We start from the raw sequence: 13,502 nt of genomic DNA on the forward strand, positions 1-13,502 counted from the left end.
TTTAATTTCCAGACTCAAAAATCAGAATTTGGAAAGATGATGAATCCAATGCTTCAAATGTTTGTGCTAAAACTTTAAAACTCTTCTTCAGAAAGTTCTGGACTGCTGTTGTCCTCACTCTCCTCTTCAACATCTTCCTCCAGCAAGAGGGAAGGGTGTGTGTTGACACTGCCATAGGTGCTGGTGACTGCTGCAAGTTTCTGCTGTAGAATGTGCCGCTTGTGTAAGATACAGCAGTAGAGCCCCCTGTGTCCATCTTCGGTCAGCTCTCTAGGCGGATCTTGAGGTAAAAAGTGAAGAAAATTGACGATTATTAAGCAGTATTTCATAAAAAAAAAAAAACGCTAAGAATTGTGATTTTTTTAAAGCAATATTTACAGTAAACTATAACATCCTGGTTAGTGGGATAACCTTATTTATACACATTCAATAAAAAACATTTATCGTACGTACTATGGATCTTGATGTCCTCTTTAGTTTCCTGAAGAAGACTGTCCAGTTTGTCCAATGTTTTTTTTAGATGCTGATAATGCTGAGTCATCTCTTTTACAATTATTATCTTCTCCTCCTCCATGCGCCTGACCAGCATGACTTGATCAAACAGTCGTCTCTTCAAGCGGAGACTCGCCACTATTTTTGAAAATAAAAGTGGAGAGGAAAAATTTCAAACACTAACACACAACATATTCAGCTTTACCTCTAGCAGTGTTCTTCACTAGTCATTTTGAGCGCCTTGAGAATAATATTGATGAATAACTTTATAAAAATGTACAAGGGTAGTAATATAACAATATCCTAACTGTATCATCCCTTAAGTATGCATATAATAATGCAGCCAATACACAATTGACAACAACTGAAACATCACACTACATTACAATACAACAGAAAGTAAAAAAAACTAAAAAACAATGCTCAGCCCAGTATTAAGATATGTTTTTATTTTTTTATTAAAGACATATTGAAAGGATATCTAATTGTCATTTCATGCTTGGGTTGGATTTTGCCATTTCAGAATAGATATGGCTTTCTTCTTAAATGTATTTGGCTATTGCAGCTCTTATATATAAAAGAAAAGTGATGACCACTACTAGTATAGAAGGTGTGTTACAGGAGTAACAATAACTATCAGATTATCACTATGTCTTTATATGGTAACATTACAGATAACTTTTCAGATAGCAACAGAATATATAATGTGTTATTCTTTACTGTATGTTACACCTTTTTTACTGGGTGGCAGTGTTAAATTGCTGAGTGTTATTACTTATATTAACAATCAACTGCATTTTGTGAATTCAAAAAAGCACAAAAATAAAACACATTAATTACCGTCTCCTTGTGCTTCCCAAGGCAGAATCAAGTCATCAGAGAGACTGCATGCTGCTTCGGTGTCAATTTTCTCTTCACAGCCAGGAATGGTGTTGTACAGCACTATCTTCTCTCTGAGGGTCTTTTTGAGCTCACCAAGTCTTCTCCGTTTGCGTTGCCTTGTTTGGTTGCTGTCTGTAAGTTTAAAAAAAAAAAAGTTAGAAAACATTTTTTTTTTTACAAAATGCAAGTTGAGTGATGTAGTATCAAATACCATTTTGTCGATACAGATCATGCTTCTTTCTTCGGATTGAATAAATAATCTCATCGATTTCACTCTGGAGCTCTTCCTGGCTACTGTGAGTCCTGTGTCTCTCTTGAAAACCAGAAATAAGCAAAGTCGACCATTACAGAAAACACAGTATCAAAAATGTAGACAAATATATATGGAAATGTATACACCAGCGACTATATTACACACCAGTGGCTGCCCATTGCTTGACATCACACACCCACCGATCTGCATCTTCCATAGAGATGTTTAACTCCTGCTTGAGACTCTCAAGATTGGCTGCTTTCATTTCTGCTCTCTGTGTAGTCTATTTATAAAGATTTTTAAAAAATGACAGAAAACATAGTATCACTGCAGAATTAACCACAATTGCCCCTGAAAGAAAATGCAGTGGAGAGCACAATCACATTCACAGTGTCTCCAGGGCCCAGGAAACACCTTAACGTGCAGTCTAGGCTTCTTATTTTGACAAATCTTTTCGCCAGTGTCTTGTGGAGACTCTCCACCTTCCTATTGTTCCATCCCATGGCAAGTACAGTAATCATATCTCCTCTGCCTATAAAAAAACAAAACCGATAAGAACAAATCAATTGTACAATCTAGCATTGTGTCAAACACAATGGTTAACCCTTTTTTTCAACCAACCTGACTTGGTCATGTACTTTGTAGTAAGAGCTGCCCTTGAAAGGAAGCTATTGACCTGTTCCACCTCTTCACCAACAGTGTTTCCTGCACCCTCCTGGCTTCTACCGCCCCACCTGACCTGCTCCCAAGAAGAAGACCAAGACCTTTATCATTCTAAAGACCTTTATCAATCTTATTTATTAGTTTGTGTATCATCAATTGAATTTGGTGCCATGAGCAAATTTTGATGTTTAATATTTTCAAATATAAAATGTTCTGAGGTAGGATAACAATGAAAGAAAAGCTTTCACAACTGCAATTGTGCAGTTAGAACTTTTGGACGGGATCGGGAAGCAAATCCTGCAAACAACCCTGCTGTTCAACCAGAATGATCAATTCTCTTGTAACAGTGTGATCACTGATAGTAATGTTAACTATGTTTAAAAAGTTCATAAGCATTGTGTGTATATATACACCCAACACACACACTAAATAAGTAGTTTTAAACTTGTCCTTGAGGATTAGCACTACACATTTTGTATATCTCACTTATATGACACTTGATTTAACTCATCAGCTCATTAGTAGAGACCGCAAGACCTGAATTGGGTGTGTCAGATAAGGGAGACATACTGTACACAATGCAGTGCTGGGGTCCTCCAGGACAGGTCTGAAAACCACTGCATTAAAGTATTTCAATAATGTTTAAGGTACTACTTTTGACTTATGAAACGTGCATATTTTCCGAGATAATAATCAAGCTAAATTTTTCTGATGCTGTAAGGATGTTTCTAAAAAAACGTAACATTAAAACGTAAACTTAACATTAAAACGTAAACTTAACTCGCACACAGTACCTCACATTTGCCAGTGTGAGCCTTGGCATGCATTACAGATAAAAAAGGCTTCATCCTGGTAAGTGGTTGGAGCTCGGGTATCTTTTCTGCCATCTTTTCCAAATAAGGCCAGTACCTGTAAAGAAAAAATTGCCAAAACTGGTAAGGAGACAAACCAGGACCTAAGTGACTAGTACAATTCCTGTAACCAATCAAATAACACTACAGTATGTAGTCATATGTATGGTAATTTGTCATATCAGTACTGATAAGGTAGTAGCCATATTCATTTTCTAATTCCATAATATAAAAAATGTGTGATATTTAGCTAGTCATGGTGTTAATGGTTATTAATAAAGGTAAAACATCAGTAAAAACTTCAGTTATCATTTGGCAATGGCTATCTACCTGCAAGCAATGTCCATACAAAAGAATGTTGCATTTGCAGCTTGTGCCAGCTCCTTCTGCAGGAACATTGGGTAGGCATATATTTCCTTGCAGCAAAATTCCATGTCTGCACACAGCTATTTCAAGGCCCTCTTCATCCACCTTGGCCCTGGACTTCTGTGCGATTTCTCTGCCTGCTGTAAATGTTGCCGGTCCACAGACATCATGACCTGTCCTCTGAAAGTAGATACAATACGTTACATGTAATCCCAGGACAAGAAAACATTCAATTAAAAAGAGTTAAAGAAACCCTTACACTTAACATCTGGCTTCTAATTTGGTCAACAAAGGCAGATACTTTGGCATCTTGTGCGATGAACAGTCCATCAAAAAGAGATGGTTCGTCTGTCCTGTTAAATAAGAGGAATTCATCGCCAACACAATTACATAATAATGATTTAACATTGCATTCACCTAAATTAATATAACAATTAACCATAAAGGTGCCACACATTTTAGTCTGTATAAATCACATTTGATCTGGAACACTGTGTTTAGAGTATCAGATTGTATTTGTCCTGTGTAAATGAATGCTGTAATTTGGAATTAACTTGTGTAAGTAAAAAACATACTGTTTAAAGTACAAAAAGAAATAACATCTTTATTTTTGTTTGTGTCTTCAGGCTACAGAAGGGAGAAAAAGTTCCTGAACAATTTACCAGATTGCTGTCATAGAATTGTAAAGCTTGTTTAAAACAGTGCTATATCTCTCAAAACACTTTTTAAATTGTAAAAGCATTTACGTTTGAATGTGAAGCAATCATACATGTGACACATTTTGTTACTTTCCATGAATTTCAAATAAAAGTATAATTATATAATGACTAGAGCCAAAAAAAAGTTATGTTGAAGAAATAGGTTTAGATGCTACGAATGGTTGTTATTTTTTACAGCAATAAGGTAAAGTACAGTTTCTCTATATATCAGTCCATCCATAGCTATACTTGCTTTTCCTTTAGAGGGTCATGGCATGGGGGGTCTAGAGCCCATCGCATCTAGCACTGGGTGACAGGTGAGATGCAGCATGGACACAAAAATACCATTGCACCACCCTATATCCAAATTAAAAAAAGAAATGAAAAATTACACTTACCCTTTGGATTTCTTGAACCGGTAATGTTTTCTATTGCCGTCTGCAGATATAGCCAGCATGTCTGGTGTGCATGCTGGGCATTTAAAGGGCTCCATCAGGCACATATCTTCTTTCCTAAAATTGCAGAAGGAAAACTCCCGAAAGACTCTGTGGAAGGTGTCACCACAAACACTACCCGTCTGGAAAGAAGGATGGTATTATTTTGGTAAATAAAACATTTTGAAGTCTGGAATTCAAACACTTTGGAAATGAAAACAGCCCTTACCCGACCAGTGCAAAGACATCGATGTTCAAGCATTCTGAGAAATGCTTGTTGGGATAAAGCTGGGCTGGCTAATTTCATCTGCTCAAATGATGTGAACAGATCAAACTTAAACAGCATTTGGCAGCTGGTGGTTGCTGGCCAGTATCTGTATTGAAGCAAGTCACTAATCCCAGGAGTCCATTTGGAAGAGCAAAGTGGACAGCTTATACACGGCAGGCACAGGTTGTATGGACCTTAAAACAAACATGCGTTTACTATTTGGCCAGTATTTGTACAGCACAGTACAAAAGAATATAGTAAGCCATTATTATGCTTGACTTCATCTGGTTGGATATAAAAAGGTAGAAGGAAGTGACAAGACATACCGTTGATAGTCACCAATACGGTCTGCTTTCCTGGGATCATTTTGAAGTCAAGGTTTGGACCACAGGAACAGATTTGTATCGGTGGAGGAATTGGAAGCATACACACTGCAGAAAGTCAAAATCAAATTTCAGAAAGTCAAATTTCAGAAAGTAATATCAGTAATGTCTACACATTTACTCAACAAAGTAAAAAAAAATTCAGTTAAAGGAAACTGCAGAGGGCACCTACTACTACATTATCTGAACATACCTTGTTCACGGAGTTGATATTGGCCACTTTCATCAACCACCACTACGGATGTTGGTGGAATGGGTTTTAAAAAACCATCAAACATTGCTTCCCTATCATGGAAAACATTTTTTTCGGTGGATCTCGGTGTCACATGATGAACAGAAAAACTGATTTCCTGAGGGGACACAGTCTAAGCACCGGACAACAGCATCAAGAGTTTTGCATTGTTGACAGGAATGCTGGGTAACTGTCTCTGCAGCCGACATGCAATTCAAAATCTCTGGCATTGCAGCCCTGAATTTCTTTTCAGAGATGACCTGTCTTTTGGTCCATGCAGACATGGTGGGTGTCTCTTCTACTTCCACTGATGCAGAGACAGCGACAGAAGTTAACAGGTTTTTTAGCCTCTGAAGATTTTGATCTAAATTAATAAAAAATTAAATGATAATAATAAGGAAAAAGCCAGTTGCAATAATGCATTTTAATAAAAAAAAATAACAATTTCTTATATGGTTTTGTCACTTCATATGCATGATAGGAATGGGAATTACATACTTTAACAGTTGCCTATATGTGACATTTTAAATTTAAATAGAAAAGCTGAAATTATTTAGGCTTTCAATTCAATATGCTTACCAAGACTTGGTCCCTCTTGCGGAATATCATTCATTTGCACGTCCTCGACCTCTGAGAGCTCCCTAGTGCCGGCAGGTTTAACTGCAAACACATGTAATGATATAGAAAACATCACTGCTGACCAAAAGCTTAGACACTTGTGAACAACAGTATGCAGTATATTTTACTGACCAGATCGTTTCTTCTGAACACGTTGTGGTAGGATGTACCCATGCTGGTCTCTCTTTCTCCAGGAAACATTGGAGACTTCAGTTCCCTTTTTTTTCCTTTTCTTTTTAGTCTGTAAGTAAAAACTAAATGATAAATTTTGGGGAAGCATTTGCAGAGGCATTTTCTTTTAAATTTAGGTAAATAACATGATAGAGAAATAATGAAATATTTTACTTTTTGGGTTTCCAACTCATCAGCCATGGTTTTTGCTGCTTCCAGCCATTCATTAAATTGTTGTAATGACTCTGATGCCATTTGTAGATGTTTTTAAATAGAAATAATTGAAGGATAAAGTAAAAACATAAAAAAAATACAAAACAGGAAAGCGAGAAATAGAGAGAGAGGAGGAAAAAGAAACTGGCTCTTAAAAGAACCGATTGATTTGTAAAATATTTCAGTGATAAAGGATGGGTACAAAAACCTGAAAACAAACAGATGAGATGATTAGACAAAACAAACCAGGGCTCTGTGTGGGCACGGACTGGTCCTTGTCAACCTGTTTGTGCCTATAAATCTGAATGCACTAGTGCAGTGGTTCTCAAACCTGTCCTGGCGTACCCCCAACACTGCACGTTTTCTTTCTCTCCCTAATCAAACACACCTGATTCAACTCATCAGCTCATTAACCCATGTAATAATGAGCTGATGAGTTGAATCAGGTGTGTTTGATTAGGGAGAGAAAGAAAACGTGCAGTGTTGGGTGTGCCAGGACAGGTTTGAGAACCACTGCACTAGTGGGTATTATTAAATAAATTTTATTTTGCATGTGAAGTGGGGACACTTAATATTCACCAATATTATTGATCTGCCTGCATTGGCACCATTATGAGAACTGAACTGAACTGGATAATGGCATCACTGTTTTCTCCAGAGCGGCTATATAAATGAACTAAATTAATGTTTTTTTTTTTTCAAGCTGATTTGAAACAATCTGTATTGTAAAAAGCAATATATAGGCTAAATAAAGGTGACTTGACTTGTGGCTATAACCTAAAATAGGCAATAACAATGAATGTACAATGAACAATTGATTCCGTCAACCGATTTTGCCATTACTGCATTTTTTTAATTCTTTAAAATGTTATACCTAGCTGAATTGATACCCTGAATTTAAATCATTTGGATAGCTGTAAAACTGTTGTGACCTCATACTATTTGTATAATGCTGAAACTACCTTTTTCTCTAAGAGAAAACATTTAACGTTACAGTTTTGGATACATTAGGCTGAAATTATTTGTGGCAATATGACAGAAATTGCAGATGCATGTGAAATAGCAACATGCTGCTAGCGATGAAGCTAACGTTAGATAGTAGGTCGCAATGAAATAACGTAACTTTAACAGTTATTTTCTTAATGAGTAAAATGGCTAACAGTTATCGCAACTGATTTGTAACCCAGACGTCAAAATGCACTCATTTAGTTCCACATAAATTACAAAAAACACACACAACTACTTATAAATATATATTAAAAAAACAACAGCATAAAATTCACACCTTACCTATATCGACCTCGCACTGGGACTGTCAGGAAAAAACCTGCCTCCGCCTCCGCCTCCGCCTCCGCCTCCTTCTTCTTCTTCTTCTTCTTCTTCTTCTTCCTTTTGGTTCATTGATTTTTTATTTTTTTTATTCAGCGCCACACGAATGTGGTCAAATGATGATATGTTAAAAACTTTAGCTGAACTGAAAAAAAAATCAATATAAAAATGCTGAAAATGTTTTAAAATCACTACATATGATAAAATGTCACGGTTTTATCATCTGTAGTGTTTTTTTTTAAATCATCGTTTTTTTTTACTTTGTTGTTACAAAAGGTTTATCTTAAGTTATTTTTTTTTAAAAAGGATAATAGTTTAATTATTTTGATGTGGTTCTTTACTTTCCAATACGTTTTTTTGAGGAAGAAAAGCACATCAAATACATAAAAAATATATTGCCTAAATACATTTAGGCCTACACATCTCAGTTTTCTGTATTAATCTCAAGTAAATGCAATAATAAAACAAATACTATTTTGATTGGTAATGACGGTAAACGCCATTTCATTACACACGACACCGTCATTATTAAAAGGAGCGCTAGAGGGCGGTTAACTTTAAAACGTAAGTATAGGTCGTAATAAGCTGCTTGCACATACGACCTTGATGGTCGTTTTTTGTAGGAGGACAGTCTCGTAATGTCAAACGAAATAATAAATCATCAACATCTAAATCTCAATAAGAACTTTTGTAGACGTGTGACAGGAATAAAGTCAGTCTGGTTAGTAATAAGTGAAGCTGGTAATGCTGTGTGTGGAGTTGTTTAATCCTCCTCTGCTGAGATCTTCACATATTTAATGTCTTCTTTTATTTCATCTAAGGCTGTGGCTGAAGTCAGTTGTGTGTTTGGAGAACGTTCTTATAAGAAACATCTGTTATCTGGCTGTGCCACTCATACTGTGAAATAATAAATAAATAAATAAAAATAATATCAATTATAAAATTTAATTAAATATATTTTATTTTAATTATTTAATATATTTTATTTTATTATTTAATATATTGATATGTATTTTCATTATTTTATATTAATTTATTACATTTCATGAATAAATTAAAATATAATATAAACAATATTGCCATAGTTAGCTGTATTGATATTTTTGCACAGTCCTACCGAATAACTGACACTTGACACTGAGAATGTCCTGATGTCACAGGGGTTTGTTTGTAGTTTCATTTATTAATATAATAATGATCACTCAAATGTACTTGTGTTTCAGGTATCAGTGGAGTGGATCATGTGTTCATCAGTTCTGGTGAAAATGTGCGTCTGCCCTGTAATTATACTCTTTCTGGCTGCAAATCAACTACATGGATCTACTCTAACAGATTCAGTCCTTCAGCAGCAGTTGAACTGATTACTTTAGGGATAAATAAGAAAGACACAGAGAAACATGAGAGACATGAGAGACTGAGTCTGGAGTCTGACTGCTCTCTGAACATCAAGAACGTCACAGAAGAAGATTATGGATCTTACACCTGCAGACAATATGTGAATGACACTCAACAAGGACCTGATTCACGTGTTTATCTGCATGTTCTTCATGGTAAGTTTATGATTATGTGTTCAATTTAAAATTCTCCCTTTAAACTCAGATGATGATGGAAGAGTCTGTGATTTGTGTCTTGTGTTCAGCTTCAGTGTCTCCATCATCATCATCATCATCTTCATCCTCACAGACTGAGATCAGTCCAGGCCGCTCTGTGACTCTCTTCTGTCAGTTTTATTCATATACTGGATACTCCTGTGATAAATGGGTCAGTTCAGAGGGTCTTGAGCTGTTGTGGGTGAATCAGACTGGTGTTGATCTGAAGACAGACTCCAGATATTGCATATTATTCTCATCATATCAATATCGCTGTATCATCACTCTGACTACAACACTACTGAATGAAGATGACAACAGAGAGTGGAGATGTCAGCTTACTCTCAGAAATCAACTCAAGACCTCAGTCAGATACACTGTCAAGTATTCAGGTGAGAAAACACTCTCATGATGAGAAAACACTCTCATTAATCAGTGTTGGAAGAATTTCTGTTAGACATGCTACACTGTAAAATCCAACAGTGATTCTAACTAACACTTTTTAGTTAACTTTACTTAATGTCTTAACTTAATTGTAAAAATCTAGTAACCTGTACTAATCACATACTATGCTTTGTTTACTAAGAAAAGATGAATTGTTTGGTTTGAGCTTGGTTTTTGAGGCGGGGAAAATCTTAATGGACTTTTCACTCATTTCCTCCACTTCTGCAGTTATTTTTCTCTGTTTGCATTCACTCATTTCCCAAAGTCATCTTGAATGTTGAAATTTTAATAGAACTGAAAAATTTGAGAGAACATCACATAAGCTGACTTCATAAATTGATGTTGATTTTCCTAAAATGTTTTTAGTCACCATTATGGCGATTAGTGATCCCTTTGGTTGGGCACTTGGAACTTCATTTATACTATTGTAATTCTCTTCCCATTGATGCAGTGATTGCAACAAGAAATCAGTTATTCAGTTTCAAAGGAAGAGAAGTTATGTATGTATGTATGTATGAATGAATGAATGAATGATGTAAAAAAAAAAACAACAACTATATTTCATGTCAATTAATGATCTTTTATAATTTTGTTGTTAACACTTAAGTCATAAACACCTTGTGAAACTTTTAATTGGGTTTATATAATCCCTCTATATTTTTGCCAATGTATCTTATAATACGTCTTATAATCTTCTTATAAAGCTTATAATTGATCATATTGTCACACAGACTTCAACATTCAGTCTGCAAAACACAACAATGGTAACAATTATGTATTATTTTAAGTAAATTATCAAGTACTCTCTACAGTTCTTTTTTTAGTTACTAGAACTCTTGTGTAAGTGAACTATACTAACTAAGCATTTGTCAGTACCACATACTATTCCTATTTCACTTTACTTGCTTTTTTAAGGCAATCAGTTTGCATGCTTTTTTTAAGTAAGTCCAACTAATTCGATTTTACAGTGTAATGATAGATAATCCTAGAGTTATCTGCAAAGCGCTGATGTGAGAAAGACAGTGATGATGTACCTTTAGATACGTGTGTGTTTGTAGTTGAGGGATCCTGAGAGTGTGTGATGTGGACTGGATTCACTGCTGTCGTTGAAGCTTGAGCTGTAAAGGATGAATGTTAGTTCAGATGATTCATACCTGTAGATTTCAATCATATTTTAATGAGTTAACAGATGTGATTTTCTTCTAAAATCAGTCCCTATATATATAATTGATTCCTCTGTGAAGACATTAAGAGATGGAGAACTGTGTGCAAAGTAATACGTTTGTCAATGTGCTCAAGATTTTTTGGTAACACTTTATCATTGATAAGTTATTAGTTAATGATGAGTTAATAATTTACAAAACACGGCTATATATATTGATAAATTATTAATAAGTGATATGCTAATATTTTATAAATATTTTGTTAATTCAGTTATGAGTCATTTGTAAATGATTAGTTATTTATGAACTAATCATTTACAAAACATGACTATATATTTATAAATTAATAAGTGGTATGCTAACGATTTACAAATGTGATGTAAGTATACTTTATTATTAAACACACGTTAGACACTTTATTTCCACTCTTGGAATATTTTCTGAATTTTTATTGAAAATAAATACCTTTTCGATTTGATTTGTGATGTGAAAATGTAGTAGAGTGAGTTCTGCAAAATAAGGATTCGAATTTGGGTCAATTTGCATCAAAACTTTCTGCCACTGCCTTAACCCTACACTATTGCTACTGTGGACCATCCAGCATCTAATGTCATTTTGTCTGGCCCAATCAGACGTCGGCGGGCGGAGTTAGTGTAAATAGACACTTCACTGTGATTCGCTGAACTCAAAGTAGAAATGGTTTCATGTGTTTACATGTTTACAAATGTTTTCAAACCTGCCCTGTTATAATGCTGAATGAACACAAGCCATTAAAGTACATAAATGTATACCAATCACTTTATGTTGATCCAGAATTCAAGGTCCAGCACATGTTCATCATTTCTGTGATGAGCAGCTCAAGTATTATGTGATGATGATGTTGTGTATATGTGGCATTATGTGTTGAACTGAACTAACAGACGTGATCCACAGATCCAGGAGAAACTGAAGTCTGTGTGACTGCTGGATTATTATACAGAGGTACATTTATACTTACAGCTTTATAACATTAAACTATCAGTCAGTCTGTAAAAGCTTCATCAATAACTGTTGATAGTTGAATACCCTTGACTTCAGTCATGTACAGTTTCTCTTCTTCCTCTCATGTTTCCTGCAGTGATTGTGATTATTGTTGAGATCGCAGTGTTTGCTGCTCCTACTGTGATTCTTCTTCAGATCATCTGTGCAAGAAGAGCTGGTGAGTTTTGAGCCGCACACAATCTGATCATTCATACTCATCTGATCTGGAACATCTGCAATCATTATAAAAACACACAGACCCAGCGCCAGACACAAATGCGACAACACACATGCATTATATAATTGCATTGCATATAATGTGTGCTGGTCAACTAGTCTAAAATTAAGAAACCCCTAGAACACAAGAACATTGTGTACAATTTAATTTCCAATATCCAAATATGATACTAAATACCACAGGGAAAAGGGCTTCTATTTGTGACGTGCTGTCTTTGCATTTGAACATTGCACATTTTAACCCGCATTAGCTGAATAAATGTTAACCACTACAAACATATTTATATAAAATATTTGACAATGAATAGACAGGAGTCCAATAATAGCATAACAAATCAATTTTTCTAAAAATAATATAAAGTATAAGTTCCGAATCCGACATATAATGAGGGCTGTGTTAACAGTAAAACGCCCGTCATTTAACTAATTTTAAAAGCAGGGATGGATAATACAAAATGCTTTTTGACAGAAAAAAAAAAACAAGCAAGAACAAAATTTACACTTAGCCCATCAATTTTCATTTTACTTATGTCTGTGTGCGCGCGTCCGTGTTTGTGAGAGAGCTCGCGCAGCACTGATACAACGGTACTTTTTAATCCATAAGTAACTAACGCGCTAGGTTTCATACAAAATAAATATGTAACATAATTAGGTACTTTAGTTATAATTAACACAATAACGTAACACATACTTTTCTCAACACTGAGAATGAATGAATAAATAAACGCGTTTCTCCAGACTCGCGCTTATCAGTAGGCTAATCCACAAATCACAGCACTTTCATAATCACTAAGCCTGATAGCGATTTCAAGATTTATAGTTCAGCATTACTTGAGCATTTTATTATTTGCATGACTGAATGATGTCTTCCTCTTTTCTGAGTGACCATGAATAACTTAATGGAGTATTTTAAGATAATCCATGCGATCTGTGTGATCATCGAATCCATAAGATTAAGTTAACTCAACAATCAACTTTCCACATTGACCCCAGGCCGTTTACTTACTTTATACTTTTATTGTCCCCTGGGGGAAATTTGTTGTGGACTCAAAAGTGCTTAGTGCCATTGCTGCCTTTACAAACAATAAATACACATAGAAAATAGAAATAATACACAACTACATATACACAAATATAGATAGCTAAGGTTAAAAATTAATAAAAAGTACAGCACACAAGATTATTGCACATACCTC

The 13,502-nt window shown here is 35.1% G+C and overlaps 3 protein-coding genes across 3 annotated transcripts in view; 1 reads left to right on the forward strand and 2 right to left on the reverse strand.

Annotated features, from left to right (window-relative positions):
- LOC309493915 (uncharacterized protein) overlaps positions 1 to 1,904 on the reverse strand; it is a 2,172-nt gene extending 268 nt beyond the window's left edge. Inside the window, exons 1-5 of the mRNA XM_082163177.1 lie at positions 1,793 to 1,904; positions 1,586 to 1,687; positions 1,333 to 1,506; positions 454 to 630; positions 1 to 280 (exon numbers count right to left, since the gene is read on the reverse strand). The exon at positions 1 to 280 is cut by the window's left edge and continues 268 nt beyond it. Of these exons, the coding sequence (XP_082019303.1) occupies positions 75 to 280; positions 454 to 630; positions 1,333 to 1,506; positions 1,586 to 1,687; positions 1,793 to 1,892 (759 nt within the window). The 5' untranslated portion in view covers positions 1,893 to 1,904 and the 3' untranslated portion in view covers positions 1 to 74. The remainder of the gene's footprint in view (positions 281 to 453; positions 631 to 1,332; positions 1,507 to 1,585; positions 1,688 to 1,792) is intronic.
- The window catches only part of LOC309502007 (uncharacterized protein), a 50,673-nt gene that overhangs the window by 15,008 nt on the left and 22,163 nt on the right, over positions 1 to 13,502 (forward strand). Inside the window, exons 2-5 of the mRNA XM_082174327.1 lie at positions 9,077 to 9,403; positions 9,493 to 9,834; positions 11,983 to 12,030; positions 12,167 to 12,247. Coding sequence (XP_082030453.1) covers positions 9,077 to 9,403; positions 9,493 to 9,834; positions 11,983 to 12,030; positions 12,167 to 12,247 — 798 coding nt within the window. The remainder of the gene's footprint in view (positions 1 to 9,076; positions 9,404 to 9,492; positions 9,835 to 11,982; positions 12,031 to 12,166; positions 12,248 to 13,502) is intronic.
- LOC309473828 (uncharacterized protein) lies at positions 1,963 to 7,873 on the reverse strand (the record flags this gene model as incomplete). The annotated part of the gene is made up of 12 exons (XM_082136025.1): positions 7,815 to 7,873; positions 6,486 to 6,732; positions 6,273 to 6,381; positions 6,102 to 6,182; positions 5,484 to 5,886; positions 5,234 to 5,338; positions 4,869 to 5,101; positions 4,604 to 4,782; positions 3,767 to 3,860; positions 3,472 to 3,687; positions 2,249 to 2,366; positions 1,963 to 2,159 (listed from the first exon to the last, which is right to left on the reverse strand). Exons 5-12 carry the CDS (start codon positions 5,566 to 5,568, stop codon positions 1,963 to 1,965), a joined length of 1,227 nt encoding a protein of 408 aa, XP_081992151.1. The 5' UTR covers positions 5,569 to 5,886; positions 6,102 to 6,182; positions 6,273 to 6,381; positions 6,486 to 6,732; positions 7,815 to 7,873.

Source organism: Leuciscus leuciscus, assembly GCF_965113295.1.
Source record: "Leuciscus leuciscus genome assembly, chromosome: 1".
Classification (NCBI taxonomy): Eukaryota; Metazoa; Chordata; class Actinopteri; order Cypriniformes; family Leuciscidae; genus Leuciscus; species Leuciscus leuciscus.